Source organism: Nuphar pumila, chromosome 1, assembly GCF_984573655.1.
Source record: "Nuphar pumila chromosome 1, dmNupPumi1.hap1.1, whole genome shotgun sequence".
Classification (NCBI taxonomy): Eukaryota; Viridiplantae; Streptophyta; class Magnoliopsida; order Nymphaeales; family Nymphaeaceae; genus Nuphar; species Nuphar pumila.
Genome location: NC_143249.1, coordinates 7,219,012 through 7,241,267, shown reverse-complemented (window position 1 = coordinate 7,241,267; position 22,256 = coordinate 7,219,012). Strand labels below are relative to the sequence as shown.

Sequence of the window (22,256 nt, the reverse complement as noted above, 5' to 3'; positions counted from 1 at the left end):
TATGGATTGAAGCACATGCACACGCGCAAACCAGCATAGGCGCAACACAAAACGTGTGTGCCTCACTTATTGAGGCATGCACACACTACGTGTGTGTGCACATGTCAGCAACTTGCGCAACACACATGTAGTGTTGTGCGCATGCCTCAATAGGTGCATCACACACTCGCGCGATGCGCAAGCCATCTTAGGCGCAACACACTACGTGTGTGCACGCGTCAGCAACTCGCAGAACACACATGGTCCGCATAGGTGCAACAACCACTCGCGTGATGCGCACACGCGCAAGCCGGCATAGACCCAACAATCTCTTCATTTTACTAAGAATACAATCTTTACAGGCAAAATTTTCAGAATTACAAAATTTTTCTAAACTTGGAAAAGTTGGATTTTGGATATATGAGGATGACAGTCTTTTGTGCCACAAATCCAAGTCTAATTTTTGAACACTATATCCAAAAATATTCTTGGGTAATTCCAAAAAATCTATATAGTAGAGACCTCCTTCTCTATGGCCTTCCCCCTTAGCTTCCCTGATTGGCGATCCTATACCCAACAACCATTAGAAGAGAAAGAGATGTTACATCTATAATTAGATATTTGAGAGACAGATAAAAGATTTAAATTTAATTTCAGAATATATCTACCTTTTGGGATAAATAATCTTTTGGAGTTTTAAAATTTTTTGAAATTTTCTATTCCTTTTATTTCAAGAGATGTACCATCGACTGTTAAAACATTTGACACACTTGAGTTATTATGACATTTAGACAAAATATTACTATTTGGGGTCATATGAAAAAAAGCACCAGAGTCAAGAAGCCAAGTAGATTTATCGGGATCAGAAAAATATGAAACAACTGCTCCAGTTGAGGCTTCATTTGAGGAAGATGCTCATTTGAGAAGATGTTGAAGTATTTTCGTTAGTTGCGCTATAGATATGGGTGCATCTTGATTGCTTTGGTCTTTTGATTCTTGTGATGAGCTAACCAAAGCTACTTTCTTTTTGTCTTTTCTTTTTAATTTGGGGCATTGAGGCCTATAATGTCCTGGTTCATGGCAATGGTGACAAATCACTCTTTTTTTGTCATAATCATTGCCTTGTCTCCCGAAATGGGGTGGCCTATAGGTGCTTTTATAATTGCCCGTTCTAGACATGGCTAGAACAAAATCATTTTCATTCTTTGAAGTATGTTTTTTTAGCCTATTCTCCTCCATAGTTAATTCCTCAATAGTGTCAACAATAGAGAGAATGTTTCCTCTACGTAGAAGGGCCGATTTGGTGGTTTCAAATTCCGACCTCAAACCATTCACAAATTAGTAAAAGTGTTTCATATCAAGTTGTTTTTTACGAAGCTCGATATCTTCGAAACAATGCCACTTTAGCTCAAGAAGAGCCAACTCTTCCCAAAGTTCAGACAACTCATTATAGTATTCTCTAATACTTTTGTGTCTTTGGGTCATAGTTCACACTTTGTCTTGTAGATTGCACACATGTGCAATATCTTTAAGAGAATACATATTTTTATGATATTCTCAAGCTTTATTGGCATGCCCAAACTTTGCAAGACTAGAACATTTCTTTATATCTACACTATTAATTAGCCAAGACATGATCTTGGCATACCCTATCTTCCATTCTTTCCATTTTTTCTTATATGTAGCTAATACATTAATTTTCCCTCCTTCCGTGAGAGGTACCTTTTTCTCATTTTCTATTTTTGTGAGGATTAGTTTTGGTTCCGAATCGAAACCACATACTAACCCCAACAACTCCTTTCCCCAAATGTGATGCTTTATAATTGAATCCCACTTTATATAATTGATATCATTTAGTTTAATGGGCATGATGGTGACTTTATTGTTGTCATCCATTCTTACAAGGGTGAGAGAGAGAAAATAGATGAGAGAGAAAAGAAAGCAGAGAAAGAAGAATGAGAAAGAGAAGAAAGAAGAGTACAATCACAATTCCACGATCTTTGAGTAGAGTCAACGAACCACTTCTTTCTTCAACTATTTTGACACAAGAATACTTGAATCATCGAAAAGGAAAAGGGAACTTTTTGCTTCAATGGCGCGGAAGTCGAGGTAGAAACTTTCCAAGATCGAAGAGTTTGCTAGCTCTGATACCATGTAATTAAATGGAGACCTTCAACAAAAGCACAAATGCTCACAACAAGTTTCTATTAAAGACACATTAATCAAAACCCACAAAAGGGTACAAATGAGAAGGCTCAAACGTAAAAAATAATAATCTTTATTTCAATCACAGAAAATGCTTAAAAAACATTGATACAAAGAGAGAGGAGTTACCCTTATTTATACACATTAGAGAGAGGAAGAGAGAGGCCTTGAATGGACTCAAAGAGAGCTGGTCCAACGACTCTATTTGTAGCCATTGGACTAGCTCCAACGACTCTTTAAACTAGTTAACAACAAAGTGTCGACTAGTTTTGAGTCTAGTTCAAAATGAACTAGACGAACTAAAAAAAAGGAAAAAGAAAAGAAAAGAGAATATATATATATATATATGTAAATGGGATAACTGGAATATGTAAACCAACAAAATATGTAAACTGCTATGCATCGAGATTTTCATAGTTTTTTTTACTTTTTTCTAAAATTTTACCATACGGATGCAATCTAGATGTTTGGTTTTATAAAAATGACTCTTAGATCATCCAATTATGATGTATAAGAAGGATCTTTCAAGTCTTGAAAATCAACGACTCAAAATTTTTGTAAGTATTCAAGCATACAAAATCACAATTCTTGATCCGATTATGATGATCCAATGGTTGATTCCAAGCAAATGGACCACGCCGAATGCATCTGCAAGGTTAGATTTGCAAAAAACTCTATGAAAATCTCGGTTCAAACTAGTTTTCCTATATATATAAAGATACATATAATTTAATACTTTTCCTCAAACTTACGATGTGATCACTAAACCTCTCCAAGAGCATCATCAAGAGAGGTTCCAGTGGTCCTATGCAAATGTTGGACCTAATTTGCTCAAATTCGAGTCAGCCCGTATAGAAAGGTAAACAAATGCTCTTTATCAAGTTGCTTTTGCCTCATTTAAATAGAGGAGCTTCCCCTCTTAGGCTCAAGCACCGATAACTCATCCAAAAGAGGTGAGAGAGTACCATAGTAATCTCTCATGCTCTTATCTCCTTTTTTGGTGGTTTGAATTTTCTCTTGGAGAAAATATTGTCGTGCCCAATCTTTTTGCTCGAGCATGTTCTTTAAGAAAATCCAAGCTTCATGTGCCTTTTTGAATTTCACTATGCTTGCTGCAATTTTTTGTTCCATGCTATTTAGGAACCAAAAAAGAATTTGGACATGATTGGCTTCCCAATCTTCGAATTTATCATTGTATTCGTCGATTGCTTTCTCCTTTTCTTAGTTAATAGCTTTGATTTGATCATCAACCTTTTTGGTGAGTATGAGTTGTGGTTCACATATCGAACCACTCACATACCCCAATAAATTTTTGCCTTTGATATGATATTCCATGGCTCCGGCCCGCATCAAATAATTGGAGTCGTTTAGCTTGAATGCAACCACCATCATGGATTTTTTTTCGCCCATCTTGATTTGAGACAAACTCGGCTTGTAATGATCCTTTAGCAATCACAAACTTTGAAGAAGCTTTGCACAATCCCAAGAGCCTTAGGCTATGATACCATGTAAGAAAACAAGCGAAAAGTGAAAAATACAAGTGCACAAGCACAAATACAAGTCCACTAAGGGACAACACAAGACATCAAAGCACTACACAAGCACAAAGTGCAAATACAAGTTTCAAAGAGTCAAGATAGAGAACAAGATTTAAAAAATAACTATTATTGAAGGTCAAATACTTAGAACAAGAATTGAAAAATCCAAGGGAGGCACTCCAAGATATAAGGGGCTGGTCCAACTAGCTGTTGGACCAGCTCATAGCCGTTGGGACTGATCCATCAGTTAGTTGGACCATTCCAACAGCTATATTACAAAAAAAATATAAAAAAAAAGAAAAACAAAAAGAATAAGGAAACAAAAAAACAAGTCATTCCCTGGAGGACTGACACCTATTACATGAGAAATGACTGAAATATCCCTAATGGGTATTTCAGTTTACACAACAGATAAAACAGATATATATATATATATATATATATATATATAATTTAACAAGATAACATTGTTAAAATTGGTTTCAAACTTTCAAGGGACTACTGTAGATTGTGTGTGTGTGTGGTTGGATGTGCATTTATGCATAACCCTACATGGCGTGCTGCGACAAGTGATTGGACATAGGACATGCCTCTGCTCGGGCGCGACATGACACAGTCAAAGCTCTGCCAGACATAGTTAATTGTGCATCAGGTGTAACATTGCCTATTTTTGGTTATTTTATTTGTTAAAAACTAGATTATTAACCTTGTCATATTTTGGTTTAGGCATAATTGGAAAACTCATGACTCAGGCTCGGATCGCCCAATCCTTGACTCATGAGTCAGTGGGTTGACCTGGTAACTCGGACTAGTCAGGACTCTGTATTTTATAGTGTAAGCACATGAATAAGACATGAAAATAACTATACTTCAAGATAATATGTCAACAGCCAAGTTGCAAAAACATAGAATTATACATGATTAATTGATTATTAACTTTTTTCATTGAACAATATTAGATTCTTCATAACAGGTGACTTTATATCTATGTTACTGGGACACGGCTGATAAGGCCACGTACCCGTGTCAACACGGCCCGACATGCGTACGGGTACCGGTTGCGGCACGGGTATGTGGGCCTGTGGGTCGGGTCGGGTCGGGTCCAACTAAGACCCAACCCAAAACCCACTCATTTTTTTTTGTTTTTCCTGTGAAACCCCTCTCCCTTCCCACCCTTGGCAGGAGAGAGAGAGAGAGAGAGAGAGAGAGAGAGAGAGAGAGAGAGAGAGAGAGGTGGTTACGAGGAACCTTTCCCCATCCCTCATAAATAAAAGCATATTAAAAGGGGAATGAGTGGGGCAGAGGTTCTCAATTATACCCCTTATCTTTCTCTTTTAAAAGAAAAAAAATAGGGGTATTTTCGAGAACCCTCCCTGCCCCCACATAAATGAAAAAAGGCTGGGGGCAGGGGGTTCTGGAAAATACCCTTCATAAATGAAAACTTTTCATTTCCCCTCATTTTTTTAAAAATTACACAAATACAAAAACTATAGTTTTTTAAATTTTCATTCCCCTCTTCTTTTTTTTCGAAAATTACATATAGACCTTAATATGGATCCACAAATGATCCAGACCCAAACCTTATATATATATATATATATATATATAAACCCGCACCCGTACCAAGGTGACATAACTTCATGTAGGAATTGTGCATTAAAATCATAAAATACATGATAAAAAAATTACAATCGGCATTAGCATCAGTAACCTGAATCGGTGACCCATTAGGGGTCCGATCCGAGTCGACTCAGGCAATTCCCGAGTCGACTCTCGGGGTTTGCCAACTATGGGTTCAGGCATTTGTTTAGATAGTTTAGATAGCCATTTTCATTGTTACTGTATCAGCTATTAAAACAAGGCTGACTTTCCTATGACTTGACCTTGGCACCAGTACGTAACGATCAAAGTCGAATTAAAAGACTATTAATGAAGCAAATTTAATGAACCAACTACCAGGGCCGGCTGGCCTCTTTGATATTTGAGGCCACCGCCTAGGGATTCAAATGAAAAACAAATATATCGCCTATATTTCACATGCTGAGGGCCTCCAATGAAACATGGCACATGCATGTGCCGCATGCTGAGGGCCTCCAATGAAAAAAAAATATGGAGAAATATGGGCATCCAATGAAATATGCCTAGGGCCTCAACATCTCTTGAGCCGCACCTGCCAACTACTAATACCATAGAGAAGCAGCCATAAACTGGAAAGCCTTGGTCAGTTTGAAAAAGAGTAGGTCAGGTTGGAACTACTGAGTTGGTGTTTTCGGCGGCCATTCCTGGCAACCAAGAACTCTTTAATAAACCTTTATTTTGATGGAGAGAGAGGGGTGGTATTTACATAGTTGGTAAATAGTTGGTTTTATGACATATATCGTCCCATCCTCCCATTTAAGAGCTCTGAGAAAAGATGTTTCCATGATTTTGAAATAGGGTTTTTTGGTGTTGTAGAATGACAAGTATACCCTTGGTTTGAGGATCTTGTTGCATAATGTACCTTGCTGTAATTCATAATGTTTGTGTGTGCGTGTATGTTTGTGTGGGTGGGTGCATGTATTGTGTGTATGGTGTTCCTGCATGGGTGGGTGTTGTGTGTGTGCGTGTATGTTTGTGTGGGTGGGTGCATGTATTGTGTGTATGGTGTTCCTGCATGGGTGGGTGTTGTGTGTGTGCGTGTATGTTTGTGTGGGTGGGTGCATGTATTGTGTGTATGGTGTTCCTGCATGGGTGGGTGTTGTGTGTGTGCAAGCTCACATCCTGGCGTTTTACAGAAATCTTGAATGTACTTCATATCCTTGCCCTGTCTCTCTCTGTGTCCTTTGTTACATTTCAATTCTAATGATGCTTGTAATATAATTTAAAGTCTAATGTCTATCCTGAATGCATCAGCACTTTAAACAATGCTGTTCCAGGAATGAAACAGTTCTCTTCTCATAATGTGTAATGTTGATCTTGTGAATCAATATCAGACAGATTTCAGTTAGTCCTAGGTATCTGTAAAAGCATGGGCCATCTAGTGCATGACGCCTATTTATGTGTATGTGCTTGCTTGAGTTCTGAATTTAGCAATTTTCTGCCTTGTAGAGTTTTGAATTTGCTCTATCTGTTTGTCTTTGAATTTGGCAGCCGTTATACACCTGAGTTTTTGTAGTCACTTTCCAGTACTGGCCCTTGTAAACATTGTATAAAGTTTTTCTATAGCAGGCGTTAACAGCTGGGAGTAATAGGAGCATTGCAGATATTGGAAGAGGTTTACCTACAGTGAGAGGTGGAATAGAAATTGGGAGGTTTGTATTCAGTTCATCCATTTCTCATGTTTCCAGCTCGTGCATGACATTCAACCTTCATTTATAATGCCAAGAAACTCATAATCAGTTTGATCTTCTGATAACTTGTGAGCGAATTGCCTTTTGTTTCATAGTTCTACATGACTTTGATTAATAATAAACTAGCAAATTGGTCTGTTCAAAATATTGCTGTCTTCAAAGAAAGATCTGGCTTAAGAAACACTGTCTCTGTCGAGATGGATGGTGGTCAACAATGATAGTGTATGCCCAAGATACAGTGTTGCGTGCTTCCATAAAGTTTCTACTTTTTCATGTCAATAACAACAAAATTACAGTTTCAAAGTATTCAAACATTTTTGCCTAGTGATATCCAAATGTATGTAAATATCCTGATGTAGCAATAAGTAGATAGTACAATATGTTTAATTCCAAACTAACAATAGCATAAAATCATCCAAAGAAATGCTCACTCGAAAAGAAAATATGATTACTGAATTCTAAATTGGGTAACTGTTGAAAATGTGCAAATTTTCATCAATTTTTTTGAACAGCAGCAGGGGATTTTGTTACTTTCTTCTAGCAAGAAATGTATAACAATGTGGTACTTTGATATGTAAAACGTGTGCATGATTAGTATATTCTCAGGTTTGGAGTCGAAGTTTGATCTTTTGTTCAAGTATGAAGTCGTTCTAGTGGAAAAACCAACTGTTAAATGATTTAGAAAATTTATTATGAAAGTTTCATATTCATTAGTTCCAAATGTGTTTTTGGTAAGGCCTTCAAAATGTGGGTTTTCTGTGTAAATGAGTGGGGATTTAATTGTTAAAGAAACTAGCAAGCCAATCATTTCCAGGACTTCGAAAATTACATGCTTTAAGTGAAAAAGGAAACGTCCAAGGGTCTCTGCTGGCCTAGGCAAGCTCTATTTTGCATGTCAGCACATGCTACTTAATAGTAAACTGCTCTGGTTTCTTGTCAAGTTTGTTGAGCAGTCTTGTTTGTTTCACTTCATGAGTTTTTTTTTTTTCCATTTGATTGCTAAGTGGAAAGCTGTCAACTTTTGTGTATTAAGTGAGCCTGTTAATATGGATCATTGTATTTGTTTATCTTGAGAATATTTCTGTGAACTAAAGTATTCTGCATACTTTCAGAATGTACTGCTGGTTAATTTAAATACAGTTGGTCCTCTCACACAGTTCTCAGGACACTTACAGTACTTTGCTGTATGCAGCGGAAGCAAATCTGCAGTTGTAACTAACACGACAATAGAGATCCAAGTTCCAGAGCATGTTTTTGGGTCTGTTCATGGAGAGAATGGGAGTAATCTGAGCATTATCAGACAAGTGAGTTTACTTTTCATAAATTTTCTGATGCATTAGGAAAGAGAATATGCATCATGAAGATGCACAGATTATAGAGGGATTTCTTGTTTGGATTCTATGCTTTATGGGTTGACAGTTGATTGATTATTCACCATAATCAGATTTCTGGCGCAAAAGTCACAGCACATGACCCCCTTCCCGGCGCCACAGCAGGCACTGTCGTCATATCTGGAACTCCAGGTCAAACACAAGCAGCACAGAACCTTCTTCAGGCTTTCATTCTTAGTGGACCAGCAAGGGCAGATCTTCGGAAATTATGATGCTGCGAGTTGAAGCGTTGATTAGTGTGGCATGGTGCCGCACTCGCAATGTCGTAGGCTCTGTATGCCGAGAAAATTTTTCCCTTTTTGTTTTTGTATACTATGACAATTTAGATAAATATTACAGTTTGCGAATTGAAAATTTAAATTTCCAGACGGGTTTTCCAATGATACTGTATTAATCCAAATGGATCTTCACCTCTGATATCTAAAATCAATGGCAGAGGGCGGCTGCTTTGCAGTAGCAATAAATTGAAAAAACATATAAACTAACTGTTTCTATTCAAAGCCCACAAGGGCCCTGCTCATCTGATAGGGGCGACTTGTGAATGTCACCAAGTTGATGGGATGTTCGAAACCCACGGGTGGTGTCCCTTGCAGCAAGGTGTATGCCCGGTGGTCAGGGGGACCTAAGGGTTTTACCAACCGGAGGCTAGCCAATGTGCGGTTGCTGATGGGTTTTTTTCCCCGTGGATTATCCCAAGAAAAAAAAACTGATTCTATCCAAAAGAAATTATTCACAGTTAAAAAAGAGTGACAATATTGCTTGGAATTCTTGAAACCAAAATCCAAAAGAGATTATTCAGGTACAAAAGAACAAAACTATTGCTTGGAATTCTTGAAACCAAAATCCAAAAGAGATTATTCCAGTACAAAAGAACAAAACTATTGCTTGGAATTCTTGAAACCAAGATATTTAAAGTCATTCTAAGAGGCTTTAGTAGAATTGCATTCCATAAACCAACGGGGGCTCCACTTGTTTGGCAGGAGCAGTTAGTGCACATCACCATGTGTTGGGACGTTACAAGTTCGAACCCCAAATGGTATGATTGTATAACTGGTAGGTATCTGGCTGTTCCCTTGCGAGCGTCTAGCGTCTGTTTTGCTTTTGTTGAGTCTGATGTAAGTTGTCCGGTTCAGGTGAATCAATACTCCGAAAGGGCAGCCCGTATACTTGAACTGTAAATGTCTGCGAGCAAAATTGTGAATGAATTAAATGTGTTGAGCTTTCTTTTGTTCATACTCGTTGTGATTTCAATTCTTCTCCTTCTATTCTCTCTTGCTCTCTTATTACAAGCTTCCGCGACTGGCAAGCGAGCTGACGAGTAGGCTTGCGGCGATAAGGAAGGACCATCGTGCCGATCTGACCTATTGAAGGAAATAGGCCTGGTGTGAGTTTTATGAAAATAATTTTTTAAATGATATTTTATGTAAAAACAATATGAAAGCCAGACACCAAAAATATAAAAATCGACTGGCACGAGTGGTGAAGTCCAAGTCGATCGCAGGGAACATGAAATACTCGTATTCAAACACACAACTATGCTACTCTTTATTGCCAAAATAAAGAAAAAGAATTAAATAAATAAATAAATCACTAAAGAGTACTGCCCTACGCAGAGGGCTTAAACGAAATAAATAAATGATTTTATTATAGACCCAATTAATAAAATAAAATAAAACCCTAAAAAAGAAAAGAAAAGAAAAGAAAAGGCTTCAGTGCTTCGAGTCTTCATGTCTCTTCTTGAGGTAATGTATGCTTTCTTGAACTTTTGCTTTTTTGAATGCACTTCTGAGGGCACTTCTGAGGGGCCTGATGAGACCTCAGAGGGTACTTTTAAGGCACAAAAAAGGCTCCACTGCACTTTTTAATGCTTCCATGCAAGAATTAAAAACACAAAACACAAAACACAACAAAACAAAGAAAACTAAACTAATTCTAAACTTAAAAATCAGTAAAAACAAGAATCAAACTACTATTCTAACATAACACTATGCACTAAAAGACAAAATAGCGTAACTACTTACAAACATAAAACAAATTCAGAAACTAAAGTACAACAACTATTGACAACTTAACTAATTTAAAACAACTAAATCAAGAACAACCGAAGTGAAACACTAAGAAAAATTAATACTCCTAATTAGACTACGACTACTTCTGAATCACAACAACTGAAATTAATTATTAAAACCTATAACTAATGAAATCAAATATGGCTAATAAATTCAACGTCTAATGCTATAACTAAGACAAATGACATTCTAATGAAATCATGGCTAATACAATAACTAAAACAATTAACGTCTATTGCTGGATCAAATAAATAAATCAAATAACTAACAAAGATTAACTAAAACAAATAATTATGAGTGTTGAAATTAATGTTTAATGTCACCACGGTATTGAAATAACCTAACGTCTAATATAAATAAACTAAATAAGCAATGCAATGGATAGCTACTGCAAATGAAATAAATAAGAAAAAAAAACAAACAATGACTATGTTAATCAGAAAATGCTGATGCTAACCTATATGATAATGTTATTTACTAACCTATTAAAATCCATTAACCTAACTATTAACCTACAGCTATTCTAACTAATAAATCGTACTGCTAACTAATATATCACACAAAAATTTTAAATGTTAACTATTAGATACCTCTGTTACTTACCTATATGCTGAACCGACTGGACCTTATCATTTGCTGAGTACCTAAATCAATTAACTATCACTACATCACGTAAGACACCATGCGTTAAATAACTAGTAAATAAAAAGTAAAATGACTATCTATTTAATTTGACTAACATGCTAAACTATAGAAATCATAACACTTAAACGTTGCAGGTTCAACCACGGTTCAACATCTATTACGTTGAACCGTGTTTTATGTTGCTGATGGAGGATGCCAGGTATTACCGCATGAGTTGAAATTCCCTGTTACGATTTAGTCGAAGATGAACAACACAGCTTGCTGATCACTTGAATCAAATTTTAACAATCAAGCGAAACAAGGTAAATTTTTGTGATCTTAAATCTGCTCCTTCAGACTATATGCGTTCCTCTAAAATATTGGGCATTCTATCAGATCAAACAACCCTGCAAGAATATTTCATTCACGCAGGTTCGTTGCACGCCCACATCAGGCTGCTGAAAAATATTATTCTCTATTGATTAAACTTGAATTAAAAACACACAAACTACTGCTTACGATTTATATAAGCTATTCTAGAATGCTAGAACGCAGTAAATAAAATCCAGATTACACTAGATGCAAAAGAATCAACTATGATGCATGTAATGATATGATCCTAAGCTACGAAGATGGGGGAGAAAGATACAAACCAAACGATTTGCATCTGATGGAGGAGTTGAGAAGAAGATGGTGGTGATTCCAACTCCGTGCACACGATCCTGACAAAGAAGAAGAGGCTGTTGATGAAGAGAGGATCCGAAGCTTGATGAAAAGAAGGGAGAAAAAGAAGAGGAGAAAAAGAGATAAGGAGAAATCAACTTTCAGAGAGAGGGCAAGAGAGAGAAAAGAGGGAGGCAGATGCAAGGAGAGCTTAAGGCTGCTGTAAAAACATGTTTTCAGCCCTTGACATGACTATTTATATTAGAATATTAGGTTAAAACATATTTTTTAAAATAAGTCCGATAATTTTTTAATAATTTCTAAAAAGGGTCTTTTGAAAAATGTGTTTCATAAAACCAAACTTCCTAAACTAACTAGGACTTCTACTTGATATCTTCTAAATTAATTAAAACACTAATTAAAAATTTTTAAATTAAATAAAACACTGAAAAATGCAGGGCAAGTTTTGAAATACACATTTTTTTGATAGATTCGATTTCAATGCAGTTTTTCAAAACTAACGATAGAAATAGGTTTTTAAAGCAATTTTAACATGAATAATGCATAAATAAAGATGAATAAAATGCCAAATGTATGCATGATCAAGGCCCGTGACAAGTGGTACCAAAGCCCGTTCTCGTGCTGGAGAAGGGACTCCAGAGTCGGTGTCGACAGACAAGTCGACAGGCTTCGATTTGTGAGCAAGACATCGTGGCGCCTTATCAAAACTTTTGCAACACCAAAGGTAAGCCAGTTGTCAAAGCTGAGGAGATGGGTTTACCTCGAGGCCAAGAAGAGTTGACTGCAACTGTCAACAGGTTGGTGGAAGATGTGACTTCGCACAAGGAAGCAATTTCATGCGCAGCTGAATCATTTGATGGACTAAATGATGTGGTAGCGAGCCTGCAAGAGCAGGTGAACTTACTAATGGGGCAGGTCACTTCGTTGACAACTATAGTGGCCGACTTGTAGACTGAAGTAGGGGAGCTTCAGTTGAAGAACCACACATTACAATGGTCAGTGACCCTAAATGGCATAAATGGTGAGAGGCCATCAATGATTGATGTGCCAAGACCTGCAAAGTTCAATGGTTCTCGAGACAGCAAGGCCATTGAAAACTTTTTGCTCAAAGTAGAAGACTACTTGGATATTCAAAATGTGATGCTTGAAGATCTCCGGATTAAGGCTGCAACAACGTTATTGGATGGAGATGTTATCGCTTGGTGGAGGCAGAAGCACAGCGACATGAAGATGAGTCAATGCGTGATAGACACCTTTGACAACTTTAAAATAGAGTTGCGCAACTAATTTATGCTGAGAAATGCGCAGAGGCAGGCGTACCAGATGGTTCGTGAGCTTAAACATACTGGTTCGTTACAAGACTATGTCAGAATATTCCAGAAGCTTATGTTGAAGTTGTATAACATGCCAGAAGAGGATAAGCTCAACTGGTTCATTGTGGGACTTCAGCCATGGGCACAGTCTGAAGTGGAAAGGAGCAACCCCCGTATTTTGGAAGATGCATATATGGCGACCGAGCACTTAGTTGACACTCAATGCAAGCCTTTCACCCCATCAACCAAAGTCGGGAAGAAGCCTGACCACGGAGGAAAGAAGGATGAGAAATGCGACAATAAATGTGAGGCATTGATATGACATCAATTCGACAAGAAACAGAACTGCACAAAGCATAGCAACAACAACATGGGTACAATTGTGACATGTTGGTTCTATGGCGATAGGCATATTGTCAGACAATGCCCCAAACGCTTCGTAAAGGATGATGGGCAAGCCAATGTAATGCAAAAAGAATACACTGATACTGAATACAGTGACACTAAGACCATGCAACCAAGGATAAAGGCCATGCAATCGATTAACGCAGCTAGAAGTTGCGCAACTAAAAACATGCAGGTCAGTAAGGAACTTATGTACTTGAAAGTCATTATGAATGAAAAAGTCTACTACAACAATGATAGACTCCGGGGCCACACACAACTTTGTCTCGAGGAAAGAGGCAGAGCGGTTGAGCTTGAAGCTCGGGCCAAAGCAGAAGACCATCAAAATAGTAAACTCTAAGGCCAAGCCCATCCTTACTGAAGCGAGAGATGTGGCTATCCAAGTGGGGAGTTGGGCCGATAAAGCCAACTTCTCTGTGGTGCTCCTGGACGATTTTGAGATGATTTTGGGTATGGAGTTTTTGCGGAGCCAGAATGTTATGATGCTGCCAAGGTTTAACACGTTGACGATCATACGGCCAGACCTGTCCCACACAATGCAGTGCCTTACATAAAAAGGTAAGTCTTTAGTGTTATCAGCGATGCAGCTGAAGAAGGGTGTCAAGCATGTGGAGCAGACATTCTTAGTTGTCATGCGCAATGAAGAAGAGAAGGTAGAAGCAACATTGTCGCCGACCCTAGCCTCACTGTTGGAGGAGTTTCGAGGGGTGATGCCTCCGAAATTGCCGAAGCGTCTTCCACCAAGACGTGAGGTTGACCATAAGATTGAGTTGACCCCGGCAGCGAAGCCTCCTGCAATAGTTCCATACCGCATGAGGTCAGCTGAGCTGAAAGAGCTGCGCAGGCAGCTAGACGAGATGTTGGACGCAAACATCGTTCATCCATCAAAAGCCTCATTTGGCACCTCGATCCTATTTCAGATGAAACATGAAGGCTCCAAACGATTATGTGTGGATTATCGTGCTTTGAACAAGGTTACAGTGAAGAACAAGTACCCATTGTCACTGAGAGCGGAATTGTTTGATCAGCTAAGCAGTGCCCGTATCTTTTCCAAGCTAGATCTGCGATCGGGTTACTAGCAGGTGAGGATTGCTGAAGGTGATGATCCGAAGACAAGTTGTGTCACCCGCTATGGTGCTTACGAATTCTTAGTAATGCCATTTGGGTTGACAAATGCTCCAGCCACATTCGCGACTTTAATAAACCAGATCTTCTACCCTTACTTAGACAAGTTCGTGGTAGTCTACCTGGATGATATCGTGATCTACAACAGCAACATGGAGGAACATGTCGGGCACCTGCGAACAGTGTTTCAGATGCTGAAGGAGAATGACCTCTGTGTCAAACGGGAGAAGTGTCTCTTCGAGCAGGAGGAGATCAGCTTCCTTGGTCACGTTGTGGGGCGTGGTGTGCTGCGTATGGATGGGCAAAAGATAAAGGTCATCCAGAAATGGGTTCCACCAAGCAAAGTTCTAGAGTTGCAGTCATTCCTTGGTTTGGTAAACTACTATCAGCGTTTCATTGAAGGCTATTCCCTCATTGCTGCGCCCCTCACAGATTTATTAACGAAGAATCGGGTATGACTGTGGACAGGAGCATGCCAAGATGCCTTCGATGACTTGAAGAAAGCCTTGGTGAGAGAGTCAGTGCTGCGACTGCCTGATCACTCAAAACCCTTTGAGGTCCACACAGACGCCTCATACTTTGCATCGGTGGAGTTATTATGCAAAAGGGTCATCTGATTGCATATGAGAGTCACAAGCTGATGGATGCAGAGAGACATTACACAGTGCATGAACATGAGATGACTGCCATTGTGTATTGCCTCAGGACCTGACGGCACTACCTCTTGGGTGCCCAGTTCATCGTCAAGATGGACAATATGGCCACAAGCTATTTTCAGACACAGAAGAAACTGACACCTAAGGAAGCTCGGTGGTAGATATTTTTGGCTGAGTTCGACTTTGCCTTGGAGTATAAGGTTGAAAAGACCAATGTTGTGACAGACGCTTTGAGCCGCAGGGCTGAACTGACAGTTGCGTGCGCAGAGCCTTCTGAAGTGCATTTGGAGGGCGCATTGTTGAGCCACATCCGCGAAGGGATGCAGCAGGATTCGACAACACAACACCTTGTTTCTCTGGCACAGGCAAGGAAGACTCAACAATTTTGGCTATAAGACAACCTCCTCGTGACAAAAGGGGGACGCATCTTCGTGCCGCGGTGGGGAAGCCTTCGCCGAGAACTGCTTAAGGAGTGCCATGATACACTATGGGTCAGCCATCCTGGTCAGGAGCGGACCTTAGCACTCCTTGAGCGCGGCTACTATTGGCCGTACATAAGAGACGACTTGGAGGGGTAAGTGCGAACATGCCTCATCTACCAACAAGATAAGGGGACAAACCAGAAGCCTGTCGATCTCCTTGAGCTTCTAACAATTCCAGAACGTCCTTGGGATAACATCTCCATGGACTTCATTATTAGTCTGCCAAAGGTAGAGGGCCTCAGTTTCATCCTGGTTGTGGTGGATCATTTCTCAAAGTATGCCACATTCATCCGAGCTTCAAAGGAGTGCACTGCAGAGAAGACCACACAGTTGTTTGTAAAGCATGTGGTGAAGCACTGGAGCATACCAAAGAGCATTGTGAGTGATCGTGATGCTCGCTTCACGGGCAAGTTCTGGCTTAAAGTATTTCGGCTACTTGGCTCTAATTTACTATTTTCAACAAGCTTTCATCCGCAGACAGATGGGCAAACATAGCGCATCAATGGGATACTTGAGCAGTACCTTAGGCACTTTGTTAGTGTCAATCAGAAAAATTGAGTGAAACTCCTTGATGTGGTACAATTCTGTTACAATATGCAGAAGAGCGAGTCTTCAGGCCACATCCCGTTTGAGATAGCTACGGGGCAGCAGCTAGTGACCCCACACACTCTTGTCGCAAAAGAAAAGGTGAGGTTATCCTTTGCCTATTAGTTTATTTGCGATTGACACTAGCAGAAAGAGTTGGCGAATGCATTCTTACACAAGACAACAAAGAGAATGAAGAAGTGGACAGATAAGCATCGTCGGCCCGTTGGGTTCCAAGTGTTGGTGAAGTTATATCCAGGTAGCATAGGCATCTTCCGTGGGCGGCATCGTGGACTGCTTAGAAAGTATGAAAGATCCTTCACCATCACAAAGAAGGTGAGTAAGCTGGTGTACAAGCTGGAGTTGCCCTCAGACTTGAAGGTGCACCCGGTGTTCCATGTGTGCAACCTTAAGCAGTTTCATGCAGACGATAAAGATCCAAAACGTAGTGTGCCACAACATGCTCCCCATCATGCAGAGGGCCCTGACAGCACAACGGGCCGAGAAACACCTTAGTAAGATCCTTCGTCATAAGGTTAACTACTTGGGTGAAACAAAGAAGTACCTAGTGGAGTGGGAGGAAACAACGGAACCTACGTGGGAGCCAACTTTTCGGATGAACAACTGCTACCCAGCTGAAGTCAGGGCTTACCATGAAACAGATGGTGCCGAGGACGACGCATGATTTGAAGAGGGGAGCATGTTTCCTTGCGACTTATATTGTAAAGTTGCGTCTAGCGTCTGTTTTGCTTTTGTTGAGTTTGATGTAAGCTGCCTGGTTCAAGTGAATCAATACCTCGAAGGGGCAACCTGTATACTTGAGCTGTAAATGCCTGCAGGCGAAATTGTGAATGAATTAAATGCGTTGAGCTTTCTTTTGTTCACCCTCGTTGTGATTGCTTCTTGTGATTGCAATTTTTTTCCCTCTATTCTCTCTTGCTCTCTTGTACTCTGATTACAAGCTTTCGCGACTGGCAAACGAGCTGACGAGTAGGCTTACGGCGGTAAGGAAGGACCGTAGCGCCGCGCTGGCCTATTGAAGGAAATAGGCCCATGACATTGCCCAACTTTTCTTTGTCGAAAAAAGAATTGCATTCCATCAACATTTTGCAGCAGTGCTTCAAATGTGATCCTTCTTTTGGCTGCACGTACGATTCCAACCAGTGTTGCAAATATTCTGGGACATGGATCATCATGGAATAGTACCCCAATTTTTCATCCACTTCTTGGCAAACTCCCTGTTTTTCTAATATTATTGAGAAAGTATTGAATGAATTTTAACTGAGGTCCACTGCCTTGGATTCAGCATGTATCAGTGTGATGTATATTTCTTGGTATGTGAGAGAAACTCATCAAACTTAATATTATGCAAAGTGCAAATATACCAAGTACTTGAAACACATAGCAAACCATGTGTGAGGCATGATATTATGAATAGTGATCGTCTGGCCATTTCCAATCATTTTTAGAAATTCATCATATTTGAAAGGATAGAGAGGAATCAGGAAAGTTCTAGTCTCCAATTCTTGGAATTTGCAAGATTTTCTCAAACCAGTCTTTTGGGGCGAATGTTGAGATAACAAGAAGCAAAAAGAAGAGATACACAGAGTCACAACGCATGCACGTGGTTCAGCCAATGTGGCCTACATCCATGGAGAAACCCCAAATCACTCTTTATTTTGTTATGTTTTCTGGTTACACAGTATATTGGTTAAATAGCCAATGAAAGGCTATGCGATAACCACAATACAGAAGGTAACAACCTCCCAAAACAGAAGGAGCCCAGGATAGATAAGACTTGCTAAAAATAAGGGGCGTGACCCTTATCCACAACGATGCCAACAAACTCCCCCTCAAGTTGGTAGGCAGATATCAATCTGTCCCAACTTGCTTATGATATCCAGATGTCTTCCTTTTCCTAAAGCTTTAGTAAAAACATCAGCCAATTGGTCATGACTTCTGACATGAGGAGTTTTGATAACTTGAGCCTGAATTTTTTCACGAACAAAATGACAATCGAGCTCAATGTGTTTTGTTCGCTCATGAAAAACTGGGTTAGCTCCAATATGGATGGCAGCTTGATTATCGCATCTTAATTCCATAGGTTCATTGACATTAATTCCCATGTCTGATAGCAGAGATTTGATCCAGATGAGTTCGCACGCTCCAAGGGCTATAGACCAATATTTGGCTTCAGCACTTGATCTAGCTACAACACTCTGTTTTTTGCTACGCCACGTTACCAGGTTACCTCCAACAAACACACAATATCCAGATGTAGAACGTCTATCATTTGGGTCACCAGCCCAATCAACATCTGTATAACCAACAACATTCAAATCTGCATTTCTTTTCATCAAAATTCCTTTTCCCATTGTTCCTTTTAGGTATTTGAGAATTCTGTAAGCAGCATCAAGATGTGGTTCTTTAGGGTCATGCATGAATTGACTTATCAAGTTGACTGCAAATGTAATATCTGGCCGAGTAACCGTGAGATAAATGAGACGCCCAACCAATCTTTGGAATTCACCAATGTCGACTACTGGTTTTCCATCATCTGTCCCTAACTTGCTGCTGGAATCTACAGGGGTGTCTACAGGTTTGGCGCCAAGCATCCCTGTATCCTGAAGAAGGTCAAAAATATACTTTCTTTGGCAGATAAAGATTCCTTTACTTGAGTGAGCAACCTCTAAACCGAGGAAGTACCTGAGAATTCCTAGGTCTTTTATCTTGAATTTATGATGAAGTCTCCTTTTGACTTGTTCAATCAAGGCTTCATCATTTCCTGTCATGATTATATCATCAACATATATGAGAATAATGGCAGTTTTAGATCCCTGAATAGACACAAACATGGAATAATCAACAGAACTTCTTTTAAAACCCATCTCACATAGAGCTCTGCTTAACTTAGCGAACCAGGCTCGAGGAGATTGCTTCAGCCCATAAAGCGCCTTTTTTAATTTGCATGCTACCTTTTCCTGGTCTTGGATCTGATATCCTGGAGGCAATTCCATATATATTTCCTCCTCAAGATCTCCGTGAAGAAAGGCATTTTTAACATCAGATTGGAACATTCTTCAGTTCTTATTTGCGGCTACTGATAAAAAAATTCTTATAGAATTCATTTTAGCTACGGGAGCAAATGTTTCATTATAGTCTATTCCTTCTATTTGAGTGTAACCTTTTGCAACCAATCTGGCTTTATACCTTTCAATGGTACCATCACTGTTGTACTTGATCTTATAGATCCAACGACATCCGACAAGTTTTTTTCCTTCAGAGCGATTGACGATTTCCCAAGTACCATTTTTTTTTCAGAGCCTGAATTTCTTCTTCCATAGTTGTTCTCCACTCTGGGTTGAGATTGGCTTCTTGAAACGTGTTGGGTTCACGGTGAGCATAAACACTTAAGGCATAAGAGATATAAGATGATGAAAGGCCTTTAAGGGAGAGATAATTTTGGATGGGGTGTGCTGTAGGGTGAGTGGTTGAAGATGAAGCCAAATAGGTATAAAAGTCATTCAACCGCTCAGGAAGTCTGGAAATGCGACTGGATCTTCTAGTGGGAGCCACAGTATCAACTGAGGTTGATTCATGAGAAATCGGTTCATCAACAATGCTTAAGTCTGACTCGATTTGGGTGTTGGAAGTCAAATTAGGTAAGGTTTGTAATTCGATAGACTCATAGTTTTGGACATTTGGAAGGGTCAATTCGCATCCCTTTCCCTTCCCATCCTCCCCCTGCGAATGAACCTCATTGTCAAGGGTAACCGGCTCATGAAAAAAACATTCATTTTCAAAAAAATGAACATCTCTGGAGATATACATTTTGTTTTGATGCGGATCAAAACATCGGTAACCTTTTTTAACTGTAGAGTAGCCCAAGAAAACATATTTGAGTGACCTGGGTTCGAGTTTGTCTCTGTCTTTAGCTTGAAGGTGAACAAAAACTTTGCATCCGAAAACCCGCAAATGAGAAATAGATATGGGCTTATTGTAGACTACTTCCAGTGGCACACGTCCTTCAATAGCAGAGCTGGGCAAACTATTTGAAATGTAGCATGTTGTTCCAATAGCCTCAGACCAGTATTCTTTTGGTATATTTTTTTCAAACATAATTGCTCTGGAAATATTCAGTAACTGACGGTTTTTTCGTTTTGCGACTCCATTTTGTTGTGGGGTCCCGACATAAGAGTTTTGAGTTAAGATCCCATGTTTTGAAAAAAAAAATCTCATGTTAGTATTGACAAACTCACCCCCATTATCAGATCGCACAATCTTGATTTTCTTATCAAATTGGGTGAAGACAACTTGATAAAAATCTGAAAAAACTCTTGAAACTTCACTTTTATTTTTAAGAAAATAAATCCACGTTGCCCGTGAGTGATCATCAATAAATATAACAAAATAGTTGTACCCCAAATGTGAAGGCACTGGGGCAGGTCCCCAGACATCAGAATGTATCAAATGAAACATAAAATCAGACCTACTATGAGACTTAGAGAACGATAGTCGAGTTGCTTTGGCATACTCGCATGCGTCACATGCATTTGAAATAACAGGTAAATGCGGTAATAACTGATTTTGAACTTTGTATGAAGAATGGCCTAATCTAGTGTGCCACAACCTGCTCAACTCCTTGGCGTTGTATGCAACAAGAGCTTGAGCATCACTATCCAAAAAATCCGCCCTTCACCAATCACTTTCTGCGTCCTTTGATCCTGAAAAACCACATTATCAGCAGAAAACACAGCAACACAATCATGACTCCTGGTGATACGACTAACAGAAAATAGACTAGCTGGAAATGTTGGAATATAAAGCACTTTTGACTTAGCATAGTTATCAAAAAAACAGGTCGAACTGATTCCTTCTACTGGGACTGTGCTTCCATCGGCAATGCATACGATTTTCTTAGTAGTGTACCGAATGTCATGAAGTCGTGATCCTTGTCCTGTCATGTGGTCGGATGCTCCAGTGTCCACAATCCATTTTCCAGGTAACATATTTGAGGTAAAGCAGTGAGAGATACCTGACGTGTTTTCACATGTTGATTCTGGCATTACCACCTGATGTCCCTTATTTAGTTGTTGCAGAATGTTGGTAAGATCAGCAATGGATACAACGTTGGCAGCATAGGGGCTTCTTGGATTAGTGAGTCCAGGGGCTTTAGGTGGTCTGCCGTGAAGCTCCCAGCACCTGTCTTTAGTATGGCCAAACTTCTTACAATAAGTGCACCGAAACTTGGGCTTTTTCGAACTATCTTTCAGGTTAATACCAGCAGTGGTAGATGATGGCTGAAAGGCTTTGAATGCCATTTTTTCAGTTGCGACTTCAATGACTTGTGATGAAGAATTCATTATTTTTCGTCTGGTCTCCTCACGTTGAATGATAGAACACACCGTGTTAAAAGTAGGCAATGGTGTTGATATGAGCATTTGACTTCTCAGGGATTCATATTCTGGCTTGAGACCTGCCAACAACTTGAAAATCCGGTCTTCCTCTATACGTTTTTTAATGACCTCTAGATCAGTGGTGATTGAACGATATTGGGCAAGCTCATCCCATAAGCCTCTGAGAGTCCCTAAATAAGTGTGGAAGGGTTTCTCTTGCTGAGTGAGAAGGGAAATTTCTTGCTGAATTTGAAAAATGCGTGCAAGATTATTTTGTTCACCACGTATATTTTCCCACATTTCTTGGGCAGTTTCTACGAAAAGGAATCCTTTAGCAATACTAGGATCCATGGAATTAAGAAGCCACGACATTACCAAATGATTAGCCGACTCCCATTCGTCATATCCAACATTATCTTGTGTTGGACGAGGTATTTTTCCTGTTATGTGTCCCAACTTTCCTTTGCCACTGAGA

At 39.5% G+C, this 22,256-nt stretch overlaps 1 protein-coding gene across 2 annotated transcripts in view; it reads left to right on the top strand.

Annotated features, from left to right (window-relative positions):
- The window catches only part of LOC149847838 (KH domain-containing protein HEN4-like), a 32,121-nt gene extending 23,253 nt beyond the window's left edge, over window positions 1–8,868 (top strand). The window contains exons 5-7 of one of the 2 annotated variants that reach the window (XM_090003871.1): window positions 6,930–7,012; window positions 8,244–8,355; window positions 8,496–8,868. In XM_090003871.1, the coding sequence (XP_089859997.1) occupies window positions 6,930–7,012; window positions 8,244–8,355; window positions 8,496–8,654 (354 nt within the window). In that variant the 3' untranslated portion in view covers window positions 8,655–8,868. Of the gene's footprint in view, window positions 1–6,926; window positions 7,013–8,243; window positions 8,356–8,495 lie in introns of both variants that reach the window. The other variant, XM_090003792.1, reaches the window with a different exon arrangement.
- Window positions 8,869–22,256: the final 13,388 nt, after the last annotated feature.